This window comes from Gymnoscopelus microlampas (genome assembly GCF_963454915.1).
Source record: "Gymnoscopelus microlampas genome assembly, chromosome: 4".
NCBI lineage: Eukaryota > Metazoa > Chordata > Actinopteri > Myctophiformes > Myctophidae > Gymnoscopelus > Gymnoscopelus microlampas.
This window is the reverse complement of record NC_139941.1, coordinates 3,183,708-3,210,033: the sequence shown is the minus strand read 5'-3', so window position 1 is coordinate 3,210,033 and position 26,326 is coordinate 3,183,708. Positions and strand designations below refer to the sequence as shown.

General features: G+C 40.9%; 2 protein-coding genes across 2 annotated transcripts in view; both read right to left on the bottom strand.

Annotated features, from left to right (window-relative positions):
• Positions 1–8,300: 8,300 nt before the first annotated feature.
• Positions 8,301–26,326, bottom strand: part of LOC311043159 (myosin heavy chain, fast skeletal muscle-like) — a gene marked incomplete at its 3' end in the record, with an annotated part of 36,073 nt that continues 18,047 nt past the window's right edge. Inside the window, exons 33-39 of the mRNA XM_084054343.1 lie at positions 10,685–10,882; positions 10,366–10,569; positions 10,155–10,280; positions 9,412–9,582; positions 9,224–9,328; positions 9,025–9,120; positions 8,301–8,471 (exon numbers count right to left, since the gene is read on the bottom strand). Of these exons, the coding sequence (XP_083910469.1) occupies positions 8,301–8,471; positions 9,025–9,120; positions 9,224–9,328; positions 9,412–9,582; positions 10,155–10,280; positions 10,366–10,569; positions 10,685–10,882 (1,071 nt within the window). The remainder of the gene's footprint in view (positions 8,472–9,024; positions 9,121–9,223; positions 9,329–9,411; positions 9,583–10,154; positions 10,281–10,365; positions 10,570–10,684; positions 10,883–26,326) is intronic.
• Positions 11,123–23,322, bottom strand: LOC311043160 (myosin-13-like; the record flags this gene model as incomplete). Its single annotated transcript, XM_084054344.1, has 32 exons — positions 23,110–23,322; positions 22,885–23,028; positions 22,496–22,652; positions 22,379–22,406; positions 22,179–22,287; positions 21,956–22,048; positions 21,807–21,870; positions 21,520–21,618; positions 21,333–21,436; positions 20,685–20,823; positions 19,704–19,822; positions 18,718–18,867; positions 18,451–18,621; positions 17,906–18,209; positions 17,271–17,335; positions 16,806–16,893; positions 16,358–16,475; positions 16,109–16,232; positions 15,879–16,015; positions 15,389–15,644; positions 14,975–15,067; positions 14,613–14,672; positions 14,346–14,522; positions 14,189–14,262; positions 13,866–13,956; positions 13,386–13,775; positions 13,052–13,166; positions 12,765–12,883; positions 12,144–12,340; positions 11,717–11,900; positions 11,413–11,578; positions 11,123–11,271 (listed from the first exon to the last, which is right to left on the bottom strand). The coding sequence occupies exons 1-32, from the start codon at positions 23,314–23,316 to the stop codon at positions 11,123–11,125; spliced, it is 4,491 nt and encodes a 1,496-aa protein (XP_083910470.1). The 5' UTR covers positions 23,317–23,322.

Sequence of the window (26,326 nt, the reverse complement as noted above, 5' to 3'; positions counted from 1 at the left end):
CTCCATATAGCATTCGGAGATTGTGGAATAGTTGTCTGGCTACACGAGACTAATCCCAACACTACACCAGCTATAAGCTCACCTTCTCCCAGAGTAGAGATCTAGTTAGCAAAATCAGCTGGTGTAATATCTGAAAGCCTGAAAAGTGAATAACATAATAACAACACTAGACCACAGGTTCATAAAGTGTGTTTTTGTGTGTGGCTATCACACTAATCCTCAGTGTCAGTTTTCACCTGAGGATAAATGGAACCAAATGGACCTGTAAGGCATCCGTAACAGTGCATTTGGTTCAATTTGTACCCTCTCTGAGTTACATACCCATGTCTATTTGATCCAAACTATCAATCTATTTATCTTTGGATCCCTGAAACATTTTCAATGACCCGGGGGAGAACCAGTGATCTATTCTAAGCATTGCCTGGTTTGCATATGAACGTCTCTGCTATGGAACCACTGGTTCTCAAGGTGCAGTCTATTGCGGTCTCTCTGTGGCAATGACGACTGAGCTGCACAGTGTGTGTGTGTGTGTGTGTGTGTGTGTAACTGCCGTATCTAGGCAGAGATCTGAACAGAGTAAATCATCAGAACACTTGAAGAAGCTTCTCTCCATCATGTCCAGCATCATGAAATCAGCTGTAATCACCTTTCTTTTTTTTTCTTTTCTTTTTTTTTGGTATTTTTTTATTGTTTTTATTGGAGAGGGACAGGGAAAGTAGTCTGACAGGAAGAATGGGGAGAGAGATGGGGGGAAGACATGCAGGAAAGGCCGACGGGAACGGGACGCGAACCCGCGGCACACTGCTATTAAGGATTTGCAACCAGGGTGCCTAGACCGCGACGCCACGGTCTAGGCCTGTAATCACCTTTCTCATCTTCCTGCTTGCTCTTCATGTAGAAGGTAATGTGGCTTTTACACTAATATACATTGTTGCATATCAAGTCACTTTGCATAATCACAGTCACATTCATGATTAGATTGAATTGGAAATAATGGATTTAGCAATTTTGTCATCTTATGTCACAATTTAGATTTGTGTTGTGTAATCTTTACAGGTACAGTAGCCTATGACAGGAGATGTAGTAAGTCCTAATGTATTTTTGTACTTTCATATATGACACTCACACCCCTGAAATTAAGTGTCTAGAACATTACTAACTCATGTAAATAATACCATTGAATAAAATAGAGCACATAGTGATGTAAAGTGCACAGATCAGTATTACAAATGGACAGAAGAGGGAGACAGAATACCTCCTTGTACACTAACTGCTCATACCCAGGAATTATCAAAGGAGGTTTTGCCCAAAATATAGACTACATTGTAGGAGTTACAGACCTGTAACTCCTCAAGGATACCTGGGGGTCCCCGGACCACACTTTGAGAACCACTGAACTAGAAAGGTGCGCTCAGTAGAGCACACATCTCTTTACTTGCTATCTGACCCTAGTATCGCTGTCAGAGCATCTGTGACTGTGTGTGGAACAGAACACCAACTTCAACTGACTAATGCCTGAAATGTGTCTTTGAAGCAAGCTTCTTCTTCAGTTACTGAAGTGTTGACGCTAGCTCTGGGAATGGTTATACAGCAAGGGCAGCTGCATATGGATGCATACAGGTGAAATGTTGGTGAGAGAGTAAGCTGAGGTGGAACCCAGCATTTCATAGACAGCAGATGGTGGTGATTGGATGAGGGTGGGGCCAGGTAACAGGTTGATTGACAGCTAAAGGATTGGTGACTTCAGACCTGTAGTGAGTGACAGAGAGAAGGAGATATAGACAGGACAAAACCCCAGTAGCAAACGCAGTGGAACGTAACAATATCAAAATATATCTCTTCTATTTTCAGGTCCTCCATCATGCTGTATAACTGCATTCTACTGCGAAGCCCAGCATGTTTAGCCTGTGTAATGATGGGTTACATGGCGCCTTTCCGACATGACGCCTTTCCGACGTTAACGAACCCTATACCTAACCCTAACCCTAACCTTAACCGCACGCGGAAGCCACTAGTCGGAGTGGCGAGATGTCGGAATGGAAGGCGGTTACCGTAATGATGATTCTGTGTTCTCTAACATTTCAGTTAACACCCCTGATGTCATTGTTATAGGGAGGTGTTCATTCTCGAGGTCGGCTGTGCTTTTGATTACAGCTTAGAGGAAGCCTTCCTAACCAAAGTGCTAAAATATCATCAGCTAGAGCAGACCATCTCTCAGCTAAGCTACAGATGTAAACTTTTGTTTTTTATCTTGGATAGCCTAGGTCACATGCACAAATTGGTTGTGAGGTGCCTTCAAATGGCCGGCCTCTCCAAACAGTTAAAGGTACTGCTCAATATCAGCTATTATAAGGAAGCCCCTCAATTTGGAGGAGGCGTTGTTTCCTTTACCTATGATTGTTATCTGCTGTGTTTGACAAGTATGCCAACATTATTGTATGTATCAATGTTGTCATGCACTTTGTAACTGGCTGTTTTCCCATTATCTGACTGCACTGGCAGTGTTTATGTCCTTTGTACAAGGCATTCTTGTACTTCTGTTTATGTGGACATTAATACATTTTTCAAATGTGTGTGTGTGTGTGTGTGTGTGTGTGTGTGTGTGTGTGTGTGTGTGTGTGTGTGTGTGTGTGTGTGCGCGCGCGCGCGCGTGCATGCGTGTCTGTGTGTGTGTGTGGTTTGAGAAAGTAATCGACATATGTGAAGATTTTCTCTATTAGAGACCCTATTGATGAAACAATAGTCCATATTCACACGGCGGCCATTTTGGAATTTAACTTTGCGTTGCTGTGGCAACTGGGGTGGCATTTCATTGACTTAATGGCAATATGGCCGCCGTGTGAATAAGGTCTATTGGTCTGCCTGGAGGCGATTCCAGGCTTTTGTGTATTTTTGGCAGCATGTATATGACTGGGGTGACAGTATTCAACTTTCAATGTAGACTAGGCAGAATTTCAGAAAATGTGCTTGTATAAAATGCTGAAGGCATTTCGTGTTTATTTTTGGTATACAACATTTCTAGGGGTATTAAGGGGTGCTGAATCCAAATCTGCTGTATACCCAGCGCAAAAATGTCAATTAAGGCCTCAAAATTGAGAAATTCAACATGGCCGCCAGCGCCAGGACCTCTTTCCAAAAAAACAGGTGCTAAACCCACATTCTTTATTCTACTGACATGAAACTTTGCACAGAACATCTGCACTTATGGGGGAAGAAAGTAGGAATATAGCTGGGGTGCAACCATGAGAGTAACAGGGTGTTTTTGACTGTCTAACTGTAATCTTTGTATAGGCGAGGATACAAAAATGACATTTCTTCAGTGTTTGCAGGAATACTACAGCAATTTGGTAATAACTGTACAGTGTTGGACACCAACATTGGAATCCCCCAAGTCTTAGCTTTCTTCAGGTACCAAGTTTATGCCAGTAGCCCTTATAAGTCTGGATATATAAGCATTTTAGTGTAAGCATGCTGTTTTATAGTAGGGTCCGAAAGTGAGGTTCTGTGACCATCCTTTGGCAAGTATGTTTTTACGATTGATTTGACCTCTATGGACCCTTTAGAAAAGATTTAGCCCCCAGGTCCCTCCCAAAAATCCCGCCATTTTTTGCTAGACAGCCAAATTCAAAATGGCGCCCGGCGCCATCTCTAAAAATTAACTTTTGATCTGGATGACCTAGAATCATGTATGAAGGCACTTTTCCATACAAGTCAACCATGAGGATTCCAAATCTGACACAATTTTAATTGTCAGACCTCGTTTTGACTCCGAAATTCAAGATGGCCGACATCCAGTACAGTAAAAACTTATACCCAGGGGGCAATGAACCAGATGGGCTAGAAATAAAAACTTGGTGTCTATTTCATGGTTTCAGAGCATGAGAAACTCAATGGAATACTTATCTTTATGATTGGGTGTGTCTGGACCTTTAATTTGCATATTTCCAAGATGGACGCCACGCAAAAATGAGTTTTACTTTGACTTTTACAGTGACAGCTGACTGTTATGGCAAAAAAGTCTGCTTTTTAAGTAATATGAACACATTTGGTCAATTTGAGCTTTAATTTATATGTTGTCAATATGGCAGACCCACACCATGAGTCTGGTCAGAGTCGTGTAATCCGGGATGCAGAGATGGTAGTCAAGGCAGCAGTGGAGACTAACCCATTTACAGTGAGCACATCATCCATGATCAACATATCTACAGGACAGTGTGCTGATTCCACATCCACAGTCAAGGACGACTTGATGAGTGTGAAAGAACTTGGTCTGAAGGCACTGTGTGAGTCACTGTCCAGTGAACAGAAGAAGACAAGAATAATGAAGCTTAACACTTTCTACACTCAAAACACAAAATCTAAACAATCTAAGGGGAAAACCTCAGCACCTGGCAAGAGCAATGAAATTACTGCCCTCCTGCGGATGACCCTAATCATAGCCAGTGGTGGAGAACTCAACCTTGTTGACTTTATAGGCAACCACGAGTGCAGTGACTTCCCCCCTTCCCTCTTCCAGGAAGATGGCAGGATGAGAACAGGTACCAAGGCAAGCCTTGTGAAGGTCCTGAAAGAGGAGACCAAAGTTGCATGTATCCCTGACCTGCCTACAGAAGACAGAAAAACAGCAGTAGTTATTGATGCCATGTATGCCATGCGCCATTGGTCGTTCCTGAAAGGTGAAGCATTTGGAACAATCGCTGAACGATACCAACGTCTGCTGTTGAATGATGTGCCTGCTGGCACAGAGATCATTCACTTCTGTTTTGATCGGTACTGTGGACCTAGTCTTAAGACAGCTGAGCAAGAACACAGATATGCTTGACCAAAACCTACCAAAGAATATGAAGTCAGTATGCATTACACAGCTCCAGATCCTCAGGAGTTTTTTGCTGTGTCAGCTAACAAGGCAAACCTATTGAGTTTCCTCTGTGACGAATGGTGTGAAAATGAGAAACTTAAGTCGGCCCTTGGTCCAACACATCTTTACCTGGGTGGGGGGTTTAAAGAAGAGACAAGGAGTGTGGTGATCAAGGAGGGGTCTATTGAAGATGTCCCTGCACTAGAATCCACACAACAGGAGGCTGATACAAGAATAATACTCCACACCCTGTACAGTGTCCAGAATGACAAAGTTGACAGAGTTGTCAGAATCAGAATCAGAAGACTTTATTGCCATGACATGTGAACATGTTAGGAATTTCATTTGGTACAGCGGAGCACAGTTTACAACAGACAGAAACAACACTCCCCAACACCACAGCAGCCATGGGCGGCGCTGTCATCCATGCCAATGACACAGATATCATCATCATGTGCCTTTACTATGCAGCAACCCATCTCCAATGCCTTCCAGAGCTGTGGGTGAGAACAGAGCAAAATTCATACCTTCCTATCCATCAAATGGTATCAGCACTGGGTCTCGCACAGTGTCGTGCCCTGCCCTTTATCCATAGTTTAAGTGGCAGAGATACTGTACCACCAGCTATCCCTTCTTCACTGGGAAGAAGGCATGGTTCAAGGCCATCATGCGTCTGGATCTCTGCACTTGAGGAGTTTGGTGAAAACTCTTATGATTCCCTCTCAGATGACGTCCATCAATCAGGCACGAGACCTCACAATTGCTGTATATACATCCAAAGCGGACCACCAGGAGGATTTTGACCTGAGTAAGCTTAGAGTGTACAAGTTCCTCAATAATAGATCAACCCTCTTAAAGCTGCTGCCCCCAACAGATAATTCCTTTGACCTGCACCTGAGAAGAGCTGTTCTAGCAACCATAATAGATAAATGTGCACATATCGCCAAGCCGGATATTCCTTCTTTCACAGAGTATGGATGTTCTCTCAGTGCTAGCAATGCAGTCCCCCTTGCATCTACCGAGCCAGCCTGGCCTGTGTGAATGAACAAGGCAATATCATGCAGCTGTATCAAAGGCTGCCAGAAAAACTGTTCCCGTGCAAAGAAGGCAATTCCATTCTACTTAGGATGCCGTTGCCAGGGACTGGAGACACGATGCAGCAGGATCAGTGCAACATGACAACAGTGACAGTGAATAGCATTGTACCATAGTATCATTGGCTTTAGAAGCAGGCAAGACTGAACCATAGAGGTCAAAATGAACCTTTTGTAGGCAACCTCAACTCCGCTTTTACTCTATTTGTCACTAAGTAGTCTATCTTTTGTTATGTTACTTGAATGCATACCACTATGTTAATTTGTATAGCCCTAAAGTTGAAGTTTTTGGCAAGTCTTGGAGTGTGCATGTGTCTGTTTATATTGTATTTAGTTTATTAAAATGATACATAAGGTACATTGTGGGCTTTTTCTCCGATTTTTCTCTGCAATCATCCCCACAACTATAGATCTATAAATCAATAAATGGAAAATGTAATACCATACATTATTTATGACTGCAGCCATATTGACAACATATAAATTAAAGCGCAAACTGACCAAATGTGTTCATATTGCTTAAAAAGCAGACTTTTTGCCATAACAGTAAGCTGTAACTGTAAAAGTCATAGTAAAACTCATTTTCGCGTGGCGTCCATCTTGGAAATATGCAAATTTAAGGTCCAGACACACCCAATCATAAAGATAAGTATTCCATTGAGTTTCTCATGCTCTGAAACCATGAAATAGACACCAAGTTTTTATTTCTAGCCCATCTGGTTCATTGCCCCCTGGGTATAAGTTTTTACTGTACTGGATGTCGGCCATCTTGAATTTCGGAGTCAAAACGAGGTCTGACAATTAAAATTGTGTCAGATTTGGAATCCTCATGGTTGACTTGTATGGAAAAGTGCCTTCATACATGATTCTAGGTCATCCAGATCAAAAGTTAATTTTTAGAGATGGCGCCGGGCGCCATTTTGAATTTGGCTGTCTAGCAAAAAATGGCGGGATTTTTGGGAGGGACCTGGGGGCTAAATCTTTTCTAAAGGGTCCATAGAGGTCAAATCAATCGTAAAAACATACTTGCCAAAGGATGGTCACAGAACCTCACTTTCGGACCCTACTATAAAACAGCATGCTTACACTAAAATGCTTATATATCCAGACTTATAAGGGCTACTGGCATAAACTTGGTACCTGAAGAAAGCTAAGACTTGGGGGATTCCAATGTTGGTGTCCAACACTGTACAGTTATTACCAAATTGCTGTAGTATTCCTGCAAACACTGAAGAAATGTCATTTTTGTATCCTCGCCTATACAAAGATTACAGTTAGACAGTCAAAAACACCCTGTTACTCTCATGGTTGCACCCCAGCTATATTCCTACTTTCTTCCCCCATAAGTGCAGATGTTCTGTGCAAAGTTTCATGTCAGTAGAATAAAGAATGTGGGTTTAGCACCTGTTTTTTTGGAAAGAGGTCCTGGCGCTGGCGGCCATGTTGAATTTCTCAATTTTGAGGCCTTAATTGACATTTTTGCGCTGGGTATACAGCAGATTTGGATTCAGCACCCCTTAATACCCCTAGAAATGTTGTATACCAAAAATAAACACGAAATGCCTTCGGGGTTATGCTTCTCTGAAAATTGACCCTGTCTAATGTATTTGAGTATCAATGGAACCAAATGATCTCTCAGGGGTCCAACGGAACCAAATGGACTACATTTCTAGAGGTTTTTCTTATTTAGTTTATGTGTGTGCGTGCATTTGTGTGTGTGTGTGTGTGTGTGTGTGTGTGTGTGTGTGTGTGTGTGTGTGTGTGTGCGTGCGTGCGTGCGTGCGTGCGTGCGTGCATTTGTGTGTGTGTGTGTGTGTGTGTGTGTGTGTGCGTGCGCGCGCGTGCGTGCGTGCGTGTGTGTGTGCGTGCGTGTGCGCGCGCATGTATGCGTGCGTGAGTGAGTGTGAAGTGTATTTGTATATATTGCCACCATCTGTTTAGGTACACTATACTTATCTTTGCAATGAAGTTTACATAATGGTATAGTGGACATGTGAGTTGGACCCAGAATTAAAACCTCACAATAAATAGTATTGACAAGACACAGTAATGACTACAAGAAACAACAACATCATTTTGTTGCCACCTTTATTTAATACAATGGGTCATATCTTATGACTTTTTGAATACAATGAGTCATATTTTATGACTTCTTGAATACAATGGGTCATTATTTTATGACTTTTTGAATACAATGGGTCATATTTTATGACTTTTTGAATACAACGGGTCATATTTTATGACTTTGTATGGTGACTTGAATTGGAGAACTTATTCAGCATGTTCTTTTCCCTGTAAATAGGAACATCATTTTAGATATTCAACATGAATCTTTAGTTAAATCTTAGTTAAAGATAGTGAACCTTCAGTTCATATTGCGCATGTATTACCTTGGAGTCACGACTTTTAGCTCTCATCTTGTTGACCACGCCTTCAGCGATGTCAGCACGCTCTTCAGCCTCCTCCAGCTCATGCTGAACCTTTCTGCACTTGGACAGGTGAGTGTTGGCTGCTTCCTCCTACAATATGATAAAGATGGTACACAGTCTCAATATTTGAAAAGAGCATCTTACAATTATAGTACAAACAAGACAATTTCAGGAATGTGTGTTTGTGAATAGTACAGTGGCCTATGCCGCATGTCAATGACTGCCTTGGGACCACATGACAGTTTTCCGAAAAAACATTTTTCAGTGGTTCTCAAACTTTTTCATGTCAAGGACCCCCAAAATGATATGTATTCTGCCACCGACCCCATCTAAAAAAACCCAGAAGCAAATATTTGCGTTAAAAATGTTGCTTTGAAAAGAAAAATATACATATTCAAAGATTTGCAAAAAAAAAAGAAATAGCAGATCTACAAGCTCATAGTGCAGCACAAAGTGACACTCTGAGCTTATGAGCTGCTATGTTTTATATCCAAAGTATAAAATATGGTTAAAGTGGTTCAAATGATTGTAACACAGATGCTTTTCCAGTTTTAATGATTGAATCCTTAGTTAAACTATGACAACAACACTATGCCCATGGAAACCACGACTAAAAATGCATCACTATGTATATTTGTCTTACCGCTTCCTCAGCCTGCCTCTTGTAGCCCTTCACCTTCATCTGCAGCTTATCTACCAGATCCTGAAGCCTGCCAAGATTCTTCTTGTCCTCTTCAGTCTGAGGTGAGAGTGAATTTATATTTAATTAGTTGTATGTTCATGCAATCTGTTCATTTTGTCAATGGCATGATGGTCATTAAAGTGAACATGATATACAGTACCTGGTATGTCAGCTCCTTCACTCTCCTCTCGTACTTGCGGACACCTTTAATAGCATCTGCTCCACCTCTCTGTGCAGAGTCGACCTCTCCCTCCAGATCACGCACCTTCACAGTTGAATTATACATTATCAAATGATTTCTTCTTGTTGCATTGACTATAACCCGTGTTGAAGTAAACTACATCTTACCCTAGACTCCAGTTTCTGGAGCTGCTTCTTGCCTCCCTTCATAGCCAGGTTCTCCGCCTCATCCAGACGGTGCTGCAGGTCCTTGACTGTGACCTCCAGGTTCTTCTTCATCCTCTCCAGGTGAGAACTAGTGTCCTGTTCCTTCTTCAGCTCCTCGGCCATCATAGCAGCCTGGAAAGTCATTTTTGTATTAAGATAAAATATGCGTTTCCCGCAAGGAAAAGACATCTTGGTATCCATGCCGCTGCCACACACACTTGCCAAGAAAATCACAATAGATTATACGTAACCTCACTATAAGCATGCTTAAATTCACATGTTGGCTGTGAGACAATAAAATTATAAATAAAAATCAGATAATAGTGTCATAAGACCAGAAGGAATCTAACCAGGTAAGTAATACAATCACAATAACCACTAATTGTCATTGCTATACCTTGATGGAGGATGGAATGATTCTTGTACCAATTCAGTCTGCACTGTATCATTCTGTCTCCCCGAGCACATCTTTGAGTGATTATTTTTTCCCAAAGATCTTCATGGCTGTTTGAATAAGACATGCAAGTTTATGATTTAGTGTGAGCCTTCTAAAATACATCCTCTGTTGTAGCCTATAGAGCAAAGGTTTACAACATGCGCATGTCATGAGCAAGCTGTATTGTATTATATTTTTATATTAAGCATGCCACAAGGATATCTAATATTCCTGGTAGATTGGACAAGGGGCGGACATCCTAACTTACATCAGTGATGGCTTTCTTGGCCTTCTCCTCAGCATTCCTTGCTTCTGAAACACTGTCATCCACTTCACCTTGGACCTGGATCAGGTCACTTTCAAGTTTCTTCTTGGTGCCCGAAAGGCTTGTGTTCTAAAATAAAGATTCAGTTTAATAATGTAAGTATGCATGACTTGTATTTTAAATATTTGATGTTGACAGTTTTCCATTGACTTACCTGAGAGTGCAACAGGCCAGCACGTTCAGTAGCATCCACCAGTTCTTGTTCAGCCACTTTGCGGCCTCTCTCTGTCTGTTCCAGAGCCACTCTCAGCTCCTCAATCTCAGCGACCATGAGGCCGTTCCTACGCTCCACCATGGTAGCTTGCTCCTTCAGATCTTCTTGGGCTCTGAGAGCATCATCAAGGTGCAGTTGGGCATCCTAAAATATATCACATTTGAGGTGGTCACATTAAGAGAAACATCAGAATGTGCCCACTCATTGTTCAGAGCAGCTCCACTGTTTGGATATGTGTCTAACTACTATGTTTTTGCACCTTAAGCGTTCCCTGGACGTTCCTCAGCTGCTTCTGGGCTTCAGCAGCCTGGCGGTTGGAATGACTCAGCTGAACCTCCATCTCGTTCAGGTCACCCTCCATCTTCTTCTTGATCCTCAGGGCATCGTTCCTGCTCCTGACCTCAGAGTCCAGATTGTTCTGCATGGAGTCAATCACCCTCTGGCTGTTCCTCTTGATCTGCTCCATCTCTTCATCCTTCTCTCCCAGCTTCCTGTCCACCTCACCCTTGATCTGGTTGAGCTCCAGCTGCACACGAAGAATCTTGGACTCCTCGTGCTCCAGAGTACCCTAAAATATAATACAGGGTCAAAAGGTTGTAGGACCTTTTAATGTAACATTGATCATAAACTGCTACAGCTACACTGTTTCAATATAAAACGTATTGAAAGAAATCCAAGATATAGACAATTGCATTCTTCATCTAGAACCTAAAGGTTTTACCTCTGCTTCCTCCAGGGCTGTCTGGATCTCTGACTTCTCTGTCTCCGTCTGTTTCTTGGACTTCTCCAGCTCATGGATGCTCTTTCCAGTCTCACCAATCTGTTCAGTCAGGTCTGAGATCTCCTCTGCAGTTGATTGAAAACAGTCAATGAGTAACCTTTCAATCAGCAATTGCATTTGAATTAAGTTGGTGTTTCCTAATCCTGCTTATTGATCTTGAACATTTTATGCATTTCTTACTGTTATTAAAATAAATAAATGCTCACGTTGCAGGTTCTTGTTCTCACGCTTCATGGTCTCCAGGTGGTCCAGAGACTCCTCGTAGGAATTCTTCATCTTAAACATCTCAGTGCTGAGAGAACGAGCCTCTTTCTGAGCTCCTTCAAGCTCTGCCTGTCCCTCTTCATGTTTCTGCTTCCATTCTGCCAAGACCTACACACCGTTTGTAATGAAATGAGTCATGCACCTCCACTTTAAGGACCAGCACACCGTTTGTAATGACATGTGTCATTTACATCCATGCACTTTTAGGAGGATTGTTTAGTTTTAAAATGATGAATGTCAAAGCACCTTATCAAAGTTCCTCTGTTTCTTGTCCAGGTTGGCTGCCAAACCGTTGGCCCTCTCCACATCAATCATGAGGTCTTCTACTTCACCCTGGAGTCTCTGTTTGGTTTTCTCCAGAGAGGCGCACTTGGAATTCACAGCCTCGATTTGCTCCTCAGCTTCCTGAAGACGCTGGGCGAGCTTCTTCCTGTTAGTCGGTTTTGAATGGAATCAAATTATATTGTGGGCAATATTTTGTATAGTGAGTGGTGCCTGATGTGAACATGTAAAACAGATAATGTGTTAATATAGCATCACAATCATTTTAACCTCTTTATACGGTATTTATACTTTGGCTATTCAAAAATAGGGTCCACGACAAAAAATCTATTTGTGGGTCCTTGGCACAAAAATGTTTTAGAACCACTGGGGTAAAACATTGACCACTTACTTAGCTTCCTCCAGCTCCTCAGTGCGTTGGACAGCATCAGTCTCATACTTGCTCCTCCACTGACACACCTCAGCGTTGGCCTTGGACATTCCACGCTGCAGTTCAGCCTTGGCCTCCTGTTCCTCCTCAAACTGCTCCCTCAGAAGGTCACAGTCATGGCGAGCTGACTGCACACCATGAGCAAGGGCATTCTTTGCCTGTCAAAAGAAAACAATGCCAGAATAATGTCAGCTGGTTAAATATACAAATTGGCCTATTTCTAAATAAAAGTGAAAAAGAATAGAAATTTAGGAGACACTCTTAATCCAGAGAGACTTATTACATCAAAAGCATAAAAATGGTAATCTAGGATCATAGGTAAACCAGGAGCCTATTATCAGAATAATGTAAAATATACAAATAATTTGTACATTGAAACTATGAAAACTATAACAATATTGCCAGATCAACACATGAACCTGGCATCTGTCTACATAACATACTATCTAAATAGTATAGTATAAGCCTGCAAGGTCGTCAAGGCTAATAGGGCAAGTGCTACGGTCTAAGGTGGAGTCTGAAGAGATGACTCTTCAGATTACGGCGGAAGATTGGAGTGAGTCTGCAGTTCTAACTGCTTACCTTAACCTCCTCTTCAACATGTCTCTTCAACTCCTCAATCTGCTGGGTGAAGGCCTGCTTGCCTCTGGTGAGCTGAGAGACGAGAGCTTCTTTCTCTTCAAGTTGACGAGCAAACTCACCTGGTTAGAAATTTGAATATTCGTTTCAAACATTTAAATACATCTTTGTTGAATATACATAATCCTTAAATTCCTGGGATAATTGCTGATAAAAGCATTACCTCTAATTAGGAAATTTGCTCAAGTACGACAAACCATGTAAAAGTAGACTTTACGGTGAACATTTACCGTTTTCTGTCAACAGTCTTGCTACATCATTTATCTGGCGAACATTCTCATCACTCTTGGCCTTGATTTCACCAAGTTGGTCCTCAAGGGTGCGGCACATCTTCTCAAGATTTCCCTGTTAATTAACATTGGGACATATTCAATCACTGAAGTAAACCTGTTTACCTGTCTACCTGTTTGATCATTGTCATGTCGGTTCATTGTTTGTTACATGAAATGGAGAAGTGTCCTGTATATCCATATGAGCTGGGCTTCCTTGGAAGCGTTACACTTTAATAAAGAAGTCCCCAATTTTTTTAGCTTTTGGTTCATTGAACCAAGTATTTTGTATTACCTTAGCTTTAGCCACAGCTTCCATGTTGCCGGACAGGTCGTCGATCTCCATCTTGTATTCGCTCTTCTCCTTCTCCAGTTTCTGCTTGACTCTCTGGAGGTTGTCGATCTGTTCACCCAGTTCAGCCACGCTGTCGGCCTGTTTCTTACGGAGGCCAGAGGCGGTGGCCTCATGCTGCAGGGTGGACTCTTCGAGGTCACGACGCAGCTTCTGGAACTCAGCCTCACGCTTCTTGTTCATCTCGATCTGAGAGGCGGTGGCTCCACCAGCCTCCTCCAGCCTCTCACTGATCTCTTCAAGTTCCCTGGAGAGGTCAGCTCTCTGCTTCTCAACCTTGGCACGAGCAGCGCGCTCCGCCTCGATCTCTTCCTCCAGTTCTTCAATACGAGCCTTTCAAATTTATGATTTTAGATTTACATATTAATATCCTAATACAAGTACTATTATTAATGATTTTACAGAAAGGGGGGGGGGGGATACCTGGAGTTCTTTGATCTTCTTCTGCAGCTGGGCCCCCAAAGATTGTTCATCCTCAATCTTACTCAGAAGTTGGCTTGTTTCAAATTCCTTCCTGTGGAATACAGTACATCATATCTTAGTGTTATTCTGCAGGTATAGTTTTTTCTCCATGGCATTTAATATTGTTTATTCATTATTATTATTATTATTATTATTATTATTATTATTAGGCGAATTATGAATTAATTATCCATATTGTGGTCCACATTACTTCTTTATCTTCTCATCAGACTGTTGCTTGTCATTCTCCAGATCCATGACGGATTCCTGGGTCAGTTTCAGACCACAGTTTCAGTTTTCTCTTGGCTCTCTCCAGGTCCATGCGGAGCTTCTTCTCTTGCTCCAGAGAACCCTCCAACTGCACATAATAATATTGTTGTTCTTATTATTATTCATTAACAACAATAAACATACAGTGTATGTTCACTTCTATGAACTCACATCGTCGACTTGCTGTTCCAGCTTGGTCTTGGCCTTGGTCAGAGTGTTGACTTTGTCTTCCTCTGCCTGCAGGTCATCCAGGGTCTGCTGATGTGCCTCTTGGAGGGCTTTCTTCTCCTTGGTCAGCTTAGCAAGTCCTTCATCCTGAGAGGCCATCTCCTCAGTCAGGTTCTTCACCTAAATGAACCCAACATAGACAGTGTTAATAAGTCCTTCATCCTGAGAGGCCATCTCCTCAGTCAGGTTCTTCACCTAAATGAACCCAACATAGACAGTGTTAATAAGTCCTTCATCCTGAGAGGCCATCTCCTCAGTCAGGTTCTTCACCTGATTAAGCAGAACAGAACTGGAATAGATCATCATTGCACTTGTTCTCTGTCGGGTGGAAACCTCATAATGTCCAAAACACAAACTTTTCAGGATTCACATCCAATTATAGCAAAAGTAGCAGATCGACAAGCTTGTAGATCTGCTACTTTTGATGCTTTTGTGTGACGCTGTGGTACGATCAAGTAGGCCGTTAGTTTACGAAAAAACACAACAAGTCAAAATATGGAGATAGGAGGTTTCTGCCCGACAGCAACGACTACTAACTTGATAGAAACCCCAGAGAGTTTATGATCACAAACCTTGTTTTCAGTGGCGTGTTTCTCCTTCTCCACTTTGGCCAATGTGAGCTCCAGGTCATCAATGTCCTTTTTGAGCTCAGAGCATGGACGGTACTGAGGCATTGCCGGAGGTGAGGACGAGGAAGAAGCTGGAGGCTATCAACATCCTCCAAAAGGATATACTATAGTAGTGCGTGCAGGTGAGGAGCAGTGGCATATGCAGATTCAACGGCCCCCACAGAAGAACGACAAATTGGGTCAGGCGTTTGTGCTGGTAGCCATCTAGCTATACAATGATGCCAACAGCCGTTCGACCACCAGACATTCTCTGCCATGGTCTACATCAGACATTCTACATTAGATAAAAGATTTGAGACAGGATGATAAACAATATGAAATATTATCAACATTTCCTGTACAAGTGTAGCTACTTACTGATAACGCTGACTGTGCAAGGTTATTTTTCTCCTGCACCAGAGCCACCATCTTCTCTTCCAGTGTCTTTTTCGAGGCCAGGGCCGCGGCCAGGTCGACCTTCATCTTTTCGTAGTTCTCCTTCATGTTCATCAGCTCCTTCTCAGTCTCAGCGCTCTGCAGAAGAGGCTTGATCTTGAAGTACAGCGCCATCCATGGCCAGTTTTTCACATTGCAGAATGAGCGCACGTTGAACTGGATGGAGTAAATGGCCTCTCTGTGGAAAAACGGTTGAAGTGTGTCATGATTGTGGACAGTGATGAAAGAAGTATACTCACATGTGTTACATAAGTAAAAGTATCAATACTGCAATGTAGAAATACTCTGTTACAAGTAAACGTCTGGTATTTAAAATTTACATGAGTAAAAGTATAAAAATACTGACATCAAAATATAGTACCGAAAGTAAAAGTACTCAAACTCATATCAATTAATGATGTTTTCAAAGTACCTCCTAGCCATCATCTTGACAAACTCCCGTCTCATGACGTAAGCTCGTGCGAGAGCCTGAGTCATGGTTACCAGAACAAACAGCTTTTCATCTCGCATCTCCTCAAGGACACCCAGCAGACCAGCTTTGAAGAACACCTACAATACAATGTTATAATGTAACTGAACAACTGTAAAATCAACTTTTAGTCCTCTGTCGATAACGTTAAACAAGATTTGCAGTGTGTTTACCTTGGTGTGTCCAAACTTGTACTCATCTTGAGGTACGTCAATGGACCCAAGCAGCTTCTCTGAAGCTTTCTTGTTGTCCATGAACGCGCCATCGGGACATGCGCTGGCATTCAGTACTTTGTACCTGTTTTGTAAAAGTTCATGGTCATTTTGCACTGACGTTCAGTTGTTTATACCGGTTTTGTAAAAGTGGGTCATTTTACGTTAATAGGTTTGGAACTAAAAGCTGCTGGAAAAAGGAAAGAATACCTCTGCTTGAAGTCAGCATAGGGAATTCTGCTGGGGAAGCCCTTTCTACAAATCCTGATGCCCTCCAGCACACCGTTACACCTCAGCTGATGGATGACCAGGAAGTTCTCCATCAGGCCTGTAAAGATGTTGCTCCATTAGCCTATTATTATTACTATAGAGGATATGCGTGTGACATCATCATCAAACCCGGAAGTTACGCAGGAATGCCTACTGAGTGTCAAAAAAATACTTTCTGGCCTTGACAGCCCATGCATCCAAACAGAAAAGTCATATCTGATTGCATTAAACAACATTAAACAATGTTAAACTCATTTTGCATGTTTCTTTGCCACTCGATAAACCATTCACTTTAAGCATGCGCATATCCTCTATTAGGACAGAATAGTTACACACTGGTCAATGTTGTATTAAATGATCACCCCACAATCATTGTTTACATTTTTACCTGGAGTCTTGGACTCGTTGGGAATGAGGCAACGCACAAAGTGAGGATGAGTGCTCCTCAAGTTGGTCATCAGCAACCCCAAGTTCGCCTATTGAGACAAAAGAGCCAAGTAGGCTTATTATTAGTGAAAAGTTCTTCTTTTGAGACATAAAAGAGCCAAGTTAGGCTTATTAAGTCAAAAGTCATACAATATTGTACTTTTTCCTCCACTACAATTATTTGAAAACTTTAGATACAAGTTACTTTACAGATTTAGATTGTTCTCAAACATACATTATCCACTTAAGCCCTATTTTAAGGTTCAGCCATTCAAAGATAGCTGATCTACAAGCTCACAACTTTGTTTAATTGTTTAATTCCAACATGAAAAGCCGTGCCTATTTCTTACATGGATATAATGTTGATTATATAATGCTTCATTCCTACAGGAATATAATGTTAATAATAATGAATAAATATTCTTACCCTGAAAGCGCTAGACACAGTCTGCATGGAACCACCCTTCTTCTTGCCTCCCTTCTTATTCGGGTCTGTTTATATTCGTTAGAATCATCAAATCAAAGTTTATTTATATAGCACATCTTCAACGACCGAACGGTCGAACCAAAGTGCTAAACAAGAACAAATTAAAAAACAGGCAAACGGAGCTAAATAAAACAAATTAAATACATTTAATAGAGATTTAAAAATCCCCAAGGACTGAGCAGAGCAAATATGAAGAGGCAGGGTATTCCACAATCTGGCGCCGGCCACGGCAAAGGCTCGGCCCCTCTAGTCTTATATGAGGTTCCGGGCACAGTAAAGAGCAGCTGGTCAGCCAACCTCAAGGTCTGGTAGGGGTATATGGCAGAATGAGCCCAGATAGGTATGGGGGGCCAGCCCATTTTGGGCTTTAAAAACAAACAATAACATTTAAAATCAATTCTAAAACCGACAGGGAGCCAGTGGAGTGAGACAAGGACTGGTGTGATGTGATCGCGCTTTTTCTTGCCGGTGAGTAGGCGAACGGCAGCATTTTGAACGAGCTGCAGACGCCTGAGAGCAGATTGATCAATGCCTGCGTACAGAGCGTTGCAATAATCAATCAATAATAAACATACCTTCAGGCTCAGGTGGGGGATACAACACAGTCAACAGTTTAACTGAAGACTTCTGGTACAGCTGCACCACAGAGTCGTTCAACGGGTCTTTGTTCTTCTCTAGCCAGCCTGTGATGCTGTAGTCCACAGTTCCAGCGTAGTGGACCAGGGAGAAGTGGGCCTCACCCTTGCCTTTGGCAGGTTTCGGCTTCTCAAAGGCCTTGTTCTTCCCAAGATGCGTGCCATGCAACTTGTCGTTGAATGTTTTGTCTGAAGCCTTTGGGAACATGCACTCCTCTTCAAGGATGGAGAAGATGCCCAAGGGCTTTGTAAAGGAGACAAAAGAGACACATCACCAAAAACAAAAACTTAGTGCCAATGACAAAAACAATATTAACATGTCATGTCCATTAAAGCTCAAAATAATAGTATACCTTCTCAATGAGCTCAATGCAGACAGCCAAGTCCATGATGATATATAATAGTATAATAATAAATGTATACCTTTTCAATGAGCTCAATGCAGACAGCCAAGTCCATGATAATATATAATAATAAATGTATACCTTCTCAATGAGCTCAATGCAGACGGCCAAGTCCATGCCGAAGTCAATGAGATCCCAGGGGATTCCCTCTTTCTTGTATTCCTCTTGTTCAAGAACAAACATGGTGTGGTTGAAAAACTGTTGCAGTTTCTCATTGGTGAAGTTGATGCACAGCTGCTCCAGGGTGTTGAACTGTGAGTGGAAATAATCATTAGCCCAATCTCTTGTAATTCTGTAATCTTGACAAAAATAATTAGTCTCCCACTTTAAAAAAAAGTCCATGCTTACATCAAAGATTTCAAAACCAGCGATGTCCAGCACACCAATGTAGTAGTTTCTCTGCTGCTTGGTGTCCAGCATCTCGTTGATCCTAATGACCATCCACAAGAACAGCTTCTCATAGATGGACTTGGCCAAGGCACCAACTGAGTTCATTACCTGAGGAAATAGGAACGTTGTTAGTAGGACGTTGTTAGCAGATGCTCTTCAAGAGTGATTTACAGTAAGCAAGGAAAACATGAGGTAATACATCGAATGCATAGCAATGGTATAGAATCATAAACCAATAACCTACAGTATCATCAGTCTAAACAGCATAATCTAAAAAAATCTATAATCTGTACATTGAAACCATACACACTATTCCAGGTCTACAAATGAACCTGGCATCAATGAACCTGGTATCTGCCTACATAACATGCTATCTAATAATTTTAGCCTTTGCATAAGCCTGCAAGGTCGTCAAGGCTACGGCAAGTGCTACGGGCTAAAGTGAAATCTGAAGAGGTGAGTCGTCAGATTACGGCGAAAGATTGGGAGTGAGTCAGTCAGCAGAACTACAATGGGGAGTTTGTTCCACAGTTCGGGAGCCAGAAGGGAGAAGAGTCTGTCCCAGGTGTTTTAGGGAAGGTTCTAACACCTTCCCTGCGTTAGCTGATCTGAGTGAGCGGGAGGGGTTGTATGGTTGGATACACAATGTGTAGTGTTTTTTTTTTTTTACATGTATAACAAAACTGTTAAAATAGTATGTCAGAGGCGCATGGAACTGCACATGTTTCTGCTGAGTGATATGTTTTGTATGCTCGTCATATATTAAGTAAATCAATAGAAATGAATTTGAATAATGTTGGAGGATCATTTTATCTACAGAAGCTGATTTAAGACAGTCTGGAGACAACTCAAAAAGATCAGAGATGTAATGGTATGCTGTGTTGTGTTGAGAATATAATTGGTGTGTATGAAATCAAAACATGGAAATAATTTAACTTACTCACCTGTGGCACAGTCTGTCCCTTAGTGACATACTCGTTTCCGACTTTCACTCTGGGGTAGCAATATGCCTTAAGCATCTCTGCTGAATTTAGACCCAGCAGGTAGCCAATCTTGTCAGCCTCTGAAATGTTCATACAATTTGCAATTTGCAATTTAGGCATTTAGCAGACGCTCTTAATCCAGAGAGCGACTTACAGTAAGCAAAGCAAACACGAGGTAATACATAAAATGCATAGAGATAGTAATGTAGGATCATATGTAAACCAAATAACCATAGTCTAAACAGTATCAAAAATCACACCCAGTGTGAAGTGAGTGGCACTGGTGCCTTTGATGAGTTCAATTCATTAAGCTATATGAACTAGAGGAACAATGTTAAATCCCTGTCCATTTATTTCACGGCTGCTCTACAGCGCCACTTGAAGGTAGGTCACCCAGGTGTTGAAGTAAGTGGTGCAGGTATAACATTGGGGCCAAACGCAATCCAAGGTGAATGTAAAAGTGTTCTGTCATAACTGACAAGGTACCCTAAAGCAGTAGGCTATTATTAGCCTAAGACTGCTTTAAAATAACTTTATGTTGGCAGAAACTTCTTTTAAGTATTTTTACTCATTTTAAGTATTTTTACTAAATGTATTTACTTTTAAATATATGTGTGTGTGTGTGTGTGTGTGTGTGTGTGTGTGTGTGTGTGTGTGTGTGTGTGTGTGTGTGTGTGTGTGTGTGTGTGTGTGTGTGCGTGTGCATGTCTTTAAGTGGCGCATGTGTTGCACTGTCTCATTTTTGTGTTTAATTAACCGGTTGCACCTTTGTGTTGCAATCAGCTGCAGCTGTTTGTTGCCGTACTCATACATTGGATTTCATTCACGGAATTCACGGATATAACCTTGAATGGCAGATAATGTGTAATACATACATACATACATACATACATACATACATACAAACATACATTTAATAATATAAATAAAGATGCAGCTCACCCTCCGTGCCATCAGGCTCAGCCTGCTCCTCACGCTGCTTCTGTTTGAACTTCAAGACCCCATGATGCATCACTGAACCGGTGAACTTGTAGATGTACTGTTTCTGCTCACCATCAAAGCCCAGGATGTCAATAGCATCCTGATGTCAATAAGCAGATTAACAAACATCCTTTAAAACTGTGTACAACTCAACAGTAAACAAATCAACATACAGTAAGTGTATAGGGTATCTCCAAATTTCTAAAGTGCCAATTTAAGGACTTTCAAGACCTTTTAATACCTATAAAATAGATAAATACAAATAAAACAAATAAGACCATTATTGTGTCAAAAGTAATCAACAAACTATACTATACAAATTGTCAAACATTGGCCAAATTGTCAAATAAAAACAAATGTAAAAACATGTAGATCGTCTATTTTCACAATATTTATCTGTTGAACCGAGTCAAACTAAATGTAATGGCTCAACTGCTACAATTCCAAGTGCTTGTCAGGGTGGGGGCTCCCCAGTTCAAATATTATTATGTTGAGAGGGGTCACGGCCTGAAAACTTATAAAAGCACTGCTTTAGAAAAGACATTTTGCAGAACAACTGACTGCAGTAGCACAGTGAGTATAAGAAAGATTAACATAATGTTTACTGACGTCAGTAGCGTCCAGCTCTTCTTTGTCATTAATGCTGGCCACAGTGATCTGACCCATGCTGATCAACGGGAAGTCATATGGGTTGGCGGTGATCAGGCACATTTCTTAAAAGGGATTAAAAAAGGGTGACATTGTGTTTTTATTCATTCATTTATGTTCTCACTGCATCATCAGTTATTCCACTTACCAATAATCTCAGGTTTGTGGTTGGTCATCATCTGGAAGAAGATGTGGTAACCTCTCTCTGCAGGAAGCTGGAAGGTCACTCTGGACTTCTCCAGCAGATCTATATGGGTTGTACATAATTCATAATAATATTAATAATAATAATAATCTATATGGGTTGTACATAATAATAATGATGATGATGATGATGATGATAATAATAATAATATGTATGGGTTGTTCATAACTCAAAATATGATCCTCAAATTAACGCATGTATAGTTTATCATCTGTGAACTTCATACTTACATGTCTCAATATCAGCACTGGACAGTTTGCCCGTTGTGTTGAAATGGATTCTGATGAATTTACCCTGTTTGATATATAGCACAATTTGTTTGATCCCTCTAAGATTGTGATGGCAGGTATTCTCATAAAATATCATTATTTACACTTACAAAGCGAGAGGAGTTGTCATTCCTCACAGTCTTGGCATTACCATAGGCCTCCAGCAAGGGATTGGCTGCAATAATCTGATCCTCCAGTGACCCCTAGAATGTTTTAGACATCGCCCAATTAAACATTTGGTCAGAATTCTTTCAAATTGAATTTTTATATTGCATATAAATGCTTTATGTTCACAAACATGTATTTGTTAAAGTAAAAAACCTGTACATATACCTTGATTTTACCGGCTTCGGCCGCTTTTTCTCCAGTTGCAGAACTAGCTGTTGCAAAGTACTGGATGACACGCTTGGTGTTCACAGTCTTTCCAGCACCGGATTCTCCACTGGTTATAAATGCATACATTCAGAGAAATGCAGTTAGTCAATTTGTGTACAACGTTCTTTTTTTTAATGCCTAGTAGATGGGAAACTTACGTGATCAGGACAGACTGGTTCTCTTTATCTGTAAAATGTAAAGCAATTTTTTATCATGGATACAGCACAAAACCATTATAGTTATATATTGTTGACATTGTCCTGACTAGTACGTACCCATCAGCATGAACTGATAGGCGTTGTCAGAGACAGAGAAGATGTGGGGTGGAGCCTCAATACGCTTCTTGCCTCTGTAGGCATTTACAACCTCCTGGTCGTACACTGGGAGCCACTTGTAGGGGTTCACAGTTGCACAAAACAGGCCAGAATAGGTCTGAAGGGGAGAAGAGAGAGAACATTAACATCATACAACATAGCACTGAGCATGCCACATATCTGGGACAACGGATCACTAGAGCTGGGATTACAGTCACGAGTTGCAAGTTGCAAGTTGAATTTGTTATTCTATGGTTTTCACTTGATGTGAAATATAACTTGTAGTCTGTGTTTCTCTGCTATCGACAGGTGCATTGCTGTACTGTTCTCAGCATGTAGAAAAACCTTACATAGATCATCCATGCTGCATAACGCTCTTTGAGGTTATACAGGACGGTGGCTTCAGTGAGGTGGGTCATCATGGCCATGTCCTCAATTTTGTCGTACTTGGGAGGGTTCATAGGGGTGACATCAACCTCCTTTGCAACTCTTTCCTAAAAAAAAAGAGCAAAACTTCTGAATGTATTGTGATTTTTACTGAGACACTATTTGATTTTAGATACACCTCTACCTACCTCCTTCGTGTCGAGCAATTCCACGGTGACTTTGTCACCGTCCTTCTTTAAAATTTTACACTTGAGGTACAGCTCCTTAACATCGGCCACATATGCTGCAGTTTTGGCATCAAAGGGCAAAGCTTGGGCCTCCATTCTCTCCTTCTCTGGCTTACGGAGGTAAATGGCGGCCTTGCCATACTGCTCCATCTCTGCGTCCGTACTCATGGTGGCGGCTTTCTGTAGACGGACAAATAGATGGTGTGATGCCTTTGCTGACTTGAGATCTGAGCAGATAACTGTTGGACTATGTAGGACTATTCTTATCGCTTATTGTAGGTTCAACAGAAAAAGTATGAATACTCACTTTTCCCCTCTACCAGTAGCAGTGAAACTTTGTGTGCAACCCCTAGGTGTGGGGAAAAACACATCATTTTGAGGACATTAACATGAGTTGAATGATTTAATACACTACTATTTATAATCATGAATCCAATTAGATTATATGAATCCTAATGTTCATTCTTGCCACACACCACTTACTGTAGTAATAGAGATTATTTTTTGTTCCACATCTAAAAATATCCATTTTACCCAAGTTATTCTTTTTTTTCTTTTTCTCATTACAGCCATGTCTCTTGTTTTTTGTATTTGTACTGAAGCAATGCTAGATGTTTTTTCTCATACTCTTTAATTCCATGGTATGAATTAAGGTTACATTCAGAGTTGTACTCAAGTAAAACATCTTGTTACTTTAACTCTAGTAGATGTAAAAGTCCTATTCCAAATAATGACTTTATTAAGAGTAAGAAAGTATCTGGTAAAAACACATACAATGTGAATTATTGTTTAAATAATCACAACATTATTGAAATGTCTAAATAGAAATGAATGAACGAAAGCACATTCCAATCTGGCCTAACCCATATCACTATAAATAAAAACATACACAATCAATCATTTAAATGTGTCAAATATAAAATAAATCATTCCTATGTGTGTGTAACCTCGGATCATGTGTGTATCTATGTGGCACCATGCACGGAGTCATGATCAAAATGAATAGCAAAAATGTCTAATACATTTATATAACTATGAATAGCTAACATCTGTATAACATTTATATGACGATGAATAGCTAACATCTCTAAAACATTGATATGACTAAGTATGAATAGCTAACATGTCTAATAAATTAATAGGACTATGAAGGACGAATTAAGTCTCACTCACCACCATGGAACTCTGAACTCCTCTGCAATGGGCTCTGGGTCGGTCCATCTCAGCCTGCTTTATATGAAGTGTTTAATGCATGCTCTGCAGAAAGTAAAAGTAGGAGATGCCTTTAAAAGGCTCTTTCATTCCGGTAGACATTGCAATAATATCCATTTAGCCATTAAAATTAACATTTCAAATCTATTAATAAAATTGAACATAACATCCACATGATACTTGGTGGTGGTGGTGGTGCTTCTTCTTGGCAATGTGTTTTATGTCCATGCCAGTGGCTATGGTATACAAATAATCTTTAATTGGCAGGGTGGTGGGGTGCTACTGGGTTTATTCATTTGTTCATTACAGCATATCTTGTCCGATAAATTATTAGGAACATAATAATGTTAGTTAATATTCAGTGAGGAAAGTAAATAAGTAAATTCACTCAAATACTGCACTTGAGTATAATTTTGAGGAAGTTGTAATTTTACTTGAGTATGTCCATTGTATGCTACTTCATACTTCCACTCCACTCCATTTCAGGAGGAAACTTCACTCAATTTGACAGCTTTAGTTTTGATGTTTTTGTTGTCAGGGTAACAGTTCAGATGTCTATGACAGTGGTTCTCAAACTTTTCAGGCCACGACCCCCCAAAACAATCATAGTTGAACTGGGGACCCCACACCCTGACAAGCACTTGGAATTGTAGGAGTTTGGGCATTGAATCTTGTTTGACTCGGTCCCACAGATAAAACATAGTGAAACTAGCAGATCTACAAGCTATTTTCACAATGTTTGCCTCAATCTTTCGTATATTATTTGACAATATGGCCAATGTTTGAGTTGTGTTTAAGGTCTTAAAAGTCCTTACATTGTCACTTCATTGTCACCTTGGTCCCGACCCACAGTTTGAGAACCACTAGTCAACAAATTTCCTGGCACTGGCTTAATGGGACTGGCTTCACTGGGGTACAGGCACTTAAATTATTGACCTTAATAAAAAAAAGTGTCTCGCGTAACGTTATTTCCATTCCCTGTACTCATCGCATTTCATTTCAGCATTACATTTCATCATAAATGCATTCATTAACAGACTATGTCATTTATAATTGCAAACACAGCCTCTCTCACACAGCTGATACGGCCCATGGTACTGGTCACAGCTTGCCCATCCAATCAAGTAGATACAAAGTAGGCTAGCCTAAACCCAAAGTGGGTTCAACCCATTTAGACCTGTTGTCTAAATCAGGGGCCTTTTCAGGCCAATGACCCCCTAACTGAGAGAGAGATGAAGCAGGGACCCCCACTATATATTATATAAAATTGGGTTGCAGATTTAAGCTTTTCATAGATGTTGGATTCATGTTAATGTGTATTTTCAGACATTTAACGACTTCAACCGTCAATACTTAGTAAACTTTCACTCTGTACTTGGTCTGCTCTCTTTTCCCCTCTTTGCCGAAAATAGCCGATCTACAAGCTCACAACGCTTGTAGATCGGCTATTTTCGGCTAAAGTTGTCCTTAGAATAGGGATGCTAGGGTTCAAAGTGGTTAATGTAAAAAATAATGATCCCATCACACAGAGATTTGGCGGACCCCCTGTAGCAACTCTGAGGACCCCCTAGGGGTCCCGGACCCCCTGTTGAAGACCCCTGGTCTAAATGAAAGCAAACGTGTGTTGCTATATCAGTGGTGCTCAAGCTTTTTCATGTCAAGGACAACCAAAATTATATGCATTTTGCCGCGGACCCCCATCTCAAAATATTTCGTGATAGGGACCCCCCCAGAAGCAATGATTTGAGTCAAAAATGTTCCCTTTAAAAATCTATATATTCAAATATTTGCACAAAATATTCAAGATTTTTCAAAAAATAGCAGGTCTACAAGTTCATAGCGTGGCATTCGATGCCGTGCTATATGAGCTTGTATATCTGCTATTTTTTAATGGACAAAGTATAAAATATGGATAATTGGTTACACAGATGCTTCCCCGGTTTGAATGTGTTAATACTATAGTCTA